Consider the following 6775-nt stretch of genomic DNA (forward strand, 5'->3'; position numbering starts at 1 on the left):
GAATAAAAATAGGATCGTTACATCATACTTCCTTGGGGTGCAGCCCTTCCTCGAACCCTGCGTAAACGCGGGATGTTTCGTGCATCGGGCTGTCCTTTTTGGTTAAATTTTAGAAAACAAACAAATCTTTTGAAATTTCATTTATTTTCTAGGATCAAGGAAAATGCATTGATAGTGGCTTTAAATGCTTGGAGAAGAAGGAGAAGCCCATATTCTTGAAACAAATGAAGAAAATATGGGAAAACAAGTATCATATCCTTCCTTTTCGTGGTGGGAAATTTTCAGAATCCAACATACTTATGATTGATGATGAGCCCCACGTAGCTCTACTTAACCCTGTACGTTTTGCATTTCATTGAAAACAAGAGTACAAGATTGGATATAGACATAATAAATCTCTTAATAGAGACTAACTGATTATAGTTCTTGTTTTCCAGCCTAATACAGCGGTTTTCCCTCCTATTTTCAAAGTTGGAAACGGCAGAGACACGTTTCTTGGTAAGTGGTAACTAATACTTATAAATTATATCTATTGTATTAATTGTTTTCGCTATCATTATATATAATGCATGCCCTTCCTTTTACCCATCCGAGGCCAAAGGTCTTCCGAAAACGGCATTTCTACCTTCTTTAATGTAGGGTAAGGTCCGCATATACACTACCTTCAGATGTCACTTGTGAGATTACACTGGGTTTGTTGTTATTGTTGTTGTTTCATTATATATAATGCATGCTTGCTTAAAGCCGAGGGTCTAACGGAAATAGCATTTCTACTTTCCAGGGTAGGGGTGAGATCTGCATACACACTACCCTCCCCATCCCACTTGTGGGAATGTACTGCGTTTGTTGTTGTTGTAGTAGTATCAATGTATATAAATAATGAAGTCCTAACATTTAATTTTATCTTTTTGTTGATTTACATAGCCAACTCGTGATAATTTCTTTTTGTGGGGTTTGAATAGGTCCTAAGGGAGATCTGCGCAAGTTTTTGGATGGTCTAACATCCCTTTGGACAACCTGCAACTACAGCTTCTCATCCTAATTGGGATTACTATGTTAAGATAATTCTCCGTTTTGGCATTAAAATGGAAGCTTCTGAAGTTTAGTCATTGAGATTTTACTTACTATAGGCTAAAACTTATATAACTATGTTTCACTTAGTGTTTCAAGTACCTATTTTCACAATGTCAATGATCTACTACTGTTTACTACAATATTTGAGGAAAGGTGCAATATAAATGTCTTCACAGTTTATAACAAATATGTTTCAATTTATTTGGCAATATTATTACTATTTGGGAACCTACGAGGTTGTTTTTTATCACATTTTTCTTAAATTTTTAGTAAATGTTTTAAATTATAAATTATAATTACTAGTAATTCTTTATATGTAGTTTCCAAATATATAAATTTTAATTTCAAAAACTTGAAGAATCTATCTAATTTCACATACAAAATTAAAAACTTTAACTCTTGTACTCCGAATGAGCCAAGGGTTTTCGAAAGGTAAGGATAAAGTCTAAGTACACATTACCCTTTCTAGAATCCACTTGTGAGATTTTACGATATGTTATTGTTGTTGTACACTCGTACTCTGAATCATGCTACATAAAGTGGAATGGTGGGAGTATGTCCTTACCTGTTAACATTAACGCACTAAAATAAAATAAGGTTACACTGAAAGAATCATGTAACCTCTCCAACAACAAATTACTCAGTATATTTTTACAAATGGGATTGGAATGAGTAGTGTGTACGCAGACGTTTGCAGGTAGAGAGGCTATTTACGAAAGACAATACAGCCTCAGAGAGACTGCATTAAGCCTTTAACAACTAAATAGGCATAAAACATGATATCAATATAAGAATCAAGTGAGTGATCTTGGACTTCCGACTGACATTAATGCAACTATATAGCATCGGTTCCTGGGTAAAATCCTTCAAAAAGAAAAGAACAAAGATCTGTATAGACATTACAACCAGAAAACAAAAGATATATTAGCCCTCTTCTAGTCGTCAGCATACTTCAAAGTTTCTAAGGCAGTCCTAAAATGATTCCTCAAGTTACAATCAGCAGTCAGGATAACAAGGAATCAGCTAAATGGAAAAGAAACTATCGTCAAGTTTGGTTTCCCGACTTAACAAGCTACTCCATAGGTATAGACAGGTTAATATCAGGATATGGTCTTTGCTCCAAAGTTGGCTCCGATCCATTACAGTCAGAAGTGTCGGTAGATGTGGAATTTGGCATATCTTTGTTGCTCGTGCTGTTATCGACTTCTCCGTGGCTTTGCATTGGTATTTGAGGTGCCTGAGTCAGAGTCATGTTGTTCACAAGTGGTGCATGTGATACAGGTCTTACCATTGAAACAGGGTTCGGAGAGCTGTGGATAACGGGAGCCATTCTTGGTTCGACTTGGTGATGCTTTCTTTTATTGTGTTTTATAAAAGCATTTGGCATGAAACTTCCGACCACCATCTAGCAATATAAGAAGAAATAACAATTTTGGCTGTGGACGCGTAATTCAGAAAATTTGACAACATAAAAGATAATTGGCCTATAAATTATTATATAGTAATAACATAACAGGACTTACTTGGATGGGGCTTGCAGCGATGAGTGAACCAGCAATACCACCACCAATAACACGGCCATCTGGGCCAGCTAACGAAACACTTAATCCACCAGACCTACTTTTCATGCCACCGTTTTCAGAAACAGTGTAAGACCCAGTTAATGCTAAGATCTCAAAGCGGCCCTGCATCATCAGAGTAATTAAATATGAATTTTCCAGGATATAAAAGGTGGTGATAACTCCTGTTTTCTCATAGACGACATAACAACTCTTAAACAAAAAGCACATGAGAGCTGAGATAGTAAAATGATGAAATGAGATTCAATGGGTATATAATTATCAGCAAGCGTATTAGGTTAGTCATCCATGAAAAAATCCAGGCTTGCTTTTTCCTTTCTAGACTGCAACAACATTTTTCTTGCTGAAGAAAATAGGCATGTAAACTGAAAAGAATTAGGGAGCATTAATTTCCTTAAATAATATGATGCAAGCTCATTCAAGTGGAGACAATTATAGGACATCTGATAACCATTTTCATCCCGACAAGTAGTGTCAACTCTATTTGATCCTTGCGTTTCAAACACTAAATTATGCAACGCTGACATACTAAAGTTAATGTGCTAAAATTTGACCGCTTCAACAATTCTGGTGATCTTTGCTGTTGTCAAACAAGAACAGCATTTGAACACAATTACCAAAAAAAAAAGGCAACAACATATTTGGCAGAAGGAAAAACACCGGTTTCTCCAGAATGGTGGGCACTGATTCATGCTTTGCACTGTAACATAAGCAAAGTCATTCAGGATGAATACAAATATATCCTAGAATGAGGAGATGAACTCACAGAAAGTAAACTAGCTGATCCCATTTGAGAAAGGAAAATCACTAGAATACAGAAAATAAGTGTGTGACAGTTAAAGATTCAATGAACATGCAATAGCAGAGTTGAATTATCCAGTCACGGGTACATCTTCTAGTCCTTGAAGTAAGTTATTGTACTCTGATGAATAAAGACTGGAGCTCCCCTCACCGCTATTTTAAAAGTTCAACCATTCCAAGCAACATGGCATTCAGGCTCCAGACAAAGATTTGTTGAAACACTTAAGTCATATCACTAGTATACGAAGTGTTTTAGTTCTGACTGTGGTGTAGCCTCCAGTAATAAGCTAATCTTCCTACGCATATGTAACGGCAAAACTAAATCACGGTTAGCAAGTTCACTGAGAGAATGAATTAGTCAATTTCCTATAAATAATGATACAAATTTCCAGGGGGCGGATCTAGCCTTAAGCTTATGGTTCCCATGAACCTAGTAGCATTTGCATATATCTATAAATATTTGATTGTAACCCAGTTATTATTGTATGTATAACTCGAGGTCGTTGTAGGAACCTATAAATTTCAAATCCTTGTTCTGCCTCTGCAAATTTCCAAGACCAAATAAAGGTCAAGCCACCAACAACTCTCTCTCTCTCTCTTTTCCTTATACCCCAGAAGTCTCCGAGAGCTAGTCAGCCCACAATTAGTAACTTGGTGGATATTGGTCCGACCCTCTACCTTTTTCACTTATATAATCAGGCTTTTTGGTTCGTAAGAGGGTTCGAACAGACGTGTAGCTAATCAACACATCACTCTTGTTCAGGGCAGGTACCAACGATTCTTCGCCAGTTATAACTACATTTTCGCAGAATATATACATTATCAAACAAAAAAGAAAGAAACTATATATACGCAGAGAAACCATCCTTTAATTCTTTAGAGCTTGATCTTGAGACTTTCTTTTTCTGTTTCTGTTTTTTTCTTTTTTCAGGTGGGGGTGGTTGAGATAGGGCAACAACAAAACAGAAGCATCTAATTAGCTAAACCTCAGTAAAAGCTAACACAATCTTAAAAAAGATACAAGGTATACAAGATTAAGAGAAAAATGAAACAAGAAAAGACATGCCTCATATGTCAAGAGACCACCAGAAGAACCAGGCTGACGAATTGTAACATTAGAAACAGCCCCATTTGCAGACAAAACACAGATCCCTCTTGAACCCTTCTGCACAAAAGAATAAACCTTTCCTGCCACATCCTAAAACACATACACATAACATTTCAGATCTGAAAAGGAGATCCTAGTATTTCATTTCATTACATCATTAAAGACAGAAAACATAGGCATCAAAAAGAAAAAGAAAAAGGAAAAAGAAGAAATTACCTCTCCGGTATGCACAGTAACCACATGTGGCATAAAATCCCCTCCAGCTGTATGTGCAAACAGCTCACCTTCAAACACCAAAAAGCACATACCACTCTTACGTCACAAAAATCATTAGGTAAAACAAACTAAAGCTAACAAAACCAAATCTTGGATTTTTTTGCCTGCCTCATTTCAGATTCAGTCAACAAAAACAACAACAATAACATCCCAGTAAAGTTGGGTCAGGAGAGGTTAGTGTGTACGAAAAAGGACAACAATAGCCTGGGAAGTCGCACAAGTAAGATCAGGGGAGCGTGTATAATGTGAATGACAATAACACATTAAAATCATTACAAGTGGGATCTGAAGAATGTAGTATTTACGTAGACCTTACCCTTATGCTGTCCAAAAACAAAAATAAAAAGGACCATTCTAGGGTTTGTCCCTTTTAATCAACAAGCATATAAAGATTAGTTTTTTTTTTAAGAATTAAGAGATCTTTGAGCAAAATCTCTTAACAGACTTACCCAAAGAAGCAATTAATTGCAAGTTACCAGAAGAACCAGAAGGTCTGCCACGTCCTCTTTTAGAGGAAGAAGAAGAAAAGGCAGAAGAAGGCGGTGACGTTATAGTAAAACCTGACGGTGGTGTCACTCCACAACCACCACCACCACCAGGTGACGTCACTGCCGCCGCCGCCGCCGCCGCCACTGCTGCTTTAGCTGCAGCTGCTGCTGCAGCAGCTTTTATATATTGAGGTGTTAAGTTCCCTTCAGCATCATACTTTCTTGGCCTCCCTCTCTTCTTTTTCTCCCCACCACTACCCACTACCCCACCACCCCCACTACCCACGACCACCACCCCTACTGCCCCCTCAGTTGTTGTCATACTCATGTTCATGTTCATATTCATATTCAGCACTTGTGGTGGCACAACCCCACTACCACTGCCACTTGTCAAACTCCCATTGACTGTTGCTGGTGGTTGTGGTTGTGGCGGTGGCGGTGGCGGTGGTGAGTCATATTCTGAGTTAACACCGAGTGAACCAGATTCTGTACTCTCTTTATCTTCCATTTCCATCATTTTTTTTCACCCAAAAAAAAGACAGTAATATGGAAAAAAAATCAAGAATGTAACTTTAAATAGAGTTTATATTGAAAAAATAAAAAGTTTGGTTTGAAAGAAGGGTTAGTGAACAAATGGCGCCAGAAGAGAAAAGGGGGTTTTGGAGATTGCTACTACTGTTTAGTTTTGATTTTCAGAAGTAAATTTCGTTTGGTGTTTTTTGGAGATTGTAAAGTTGAGGTTCCCTCCATTAATGGGGTCAATAAGAAAATAAAAGTGAAGAAAAAACAACTGATAGTAATTGCCTTTTGTCTGGACTCTACACCTAGTATTTGTTAATTGTGATGAATGTCCAAAATGTCCTCAGCTTACTTTCTATGTTCTCATAATTACCCTTTTATATTTTTAACTTAGATAATGACAAGATTTTGTTTCCATATTTGGAGATTTATGATTTATGAACCATAATTACCAAATCTCATTAATTTTCCGTAAATAGGAGAAGTGGTGTTAAAGAAAATATTAGTACATGTTATCCTATTCACTCATTAGAATATACTATAAAATATCTATGTTGTTATATATATTGATAGGACAAAAATATTTTACAATAAATTTTATTGATTTTCACTATATTCTCTAGATTCTAATATCAGCTTGATATGAAAGGTTACGTACTACTATTTGGGCTATGCATAATATGATAAATACTGAATAATTGTATGGAAATAAAAAAAAAATTGGTATTTGGTGTTCAATATTTTGGTATTTGATATAATATTTTGTTTAACGTTTTAAAAAAAATTGTATTAGATATGGTATTCAATATTAAAAGAATAAAATATCAATATTGTACCGAAATATATAGTAATAAGTTACGGAATACATATATTATTGATAATAACATACCAAGTTATATAATATTATTTTTTTGGGTTTCTCACCCGGT

The 6775-nt window shown here is 36.0% G+C and overlaps 1 protein-coding gene across 1 annotated transcript; it reads right to left on the reverse strand.

Moving 5' to 3' along the window:
* Positions 1-1979: 1979 nt before the first annotated feature.
* On the reverse strand, positions 1980-6073 carry LOC107759425 (AT-hook motif nuclear-localized protein 1). Its single transcript, XM_016577368.2, has 5 exons — positions 5289-6073; positions 4780-4847; positions 4522-4653; positions 2598-2759; positions 1980-2479 (listed from the first exon to the last, which is right to left on the reverse strand). The coding sequence occupies exons 1-5, from the start codon at positions 5842-5844 to the stop codon at positions 2147-2149; spliced, it is 1251 nt and encodes a 416-aa protein (XP_016432854.1). The 5' UTR covers positions 5845-6073; the 3' UTR covers positions 1980-2146.
* Between the last annotated feature and the right edge of the window lie 702 nt (positions 6074-6775).

The sequence above is a fragment of the Nicotiana tabacum genome, chromosome 2 (assembly GCF_000715075.1).
Source record: "Nicotiana tabacum cultivar K326 chromosome 2, ASM71507v2, whole genome shotgun sequence".
In the NCBI taxonomy this organism is placed as follows: domain Eukaryota; kingdom Viridiplantae; phylum Streptophyta; class Magnoliopsida; order Solanales; family Solanaceae; genus Nicotiana; species Nicotiana tabacum.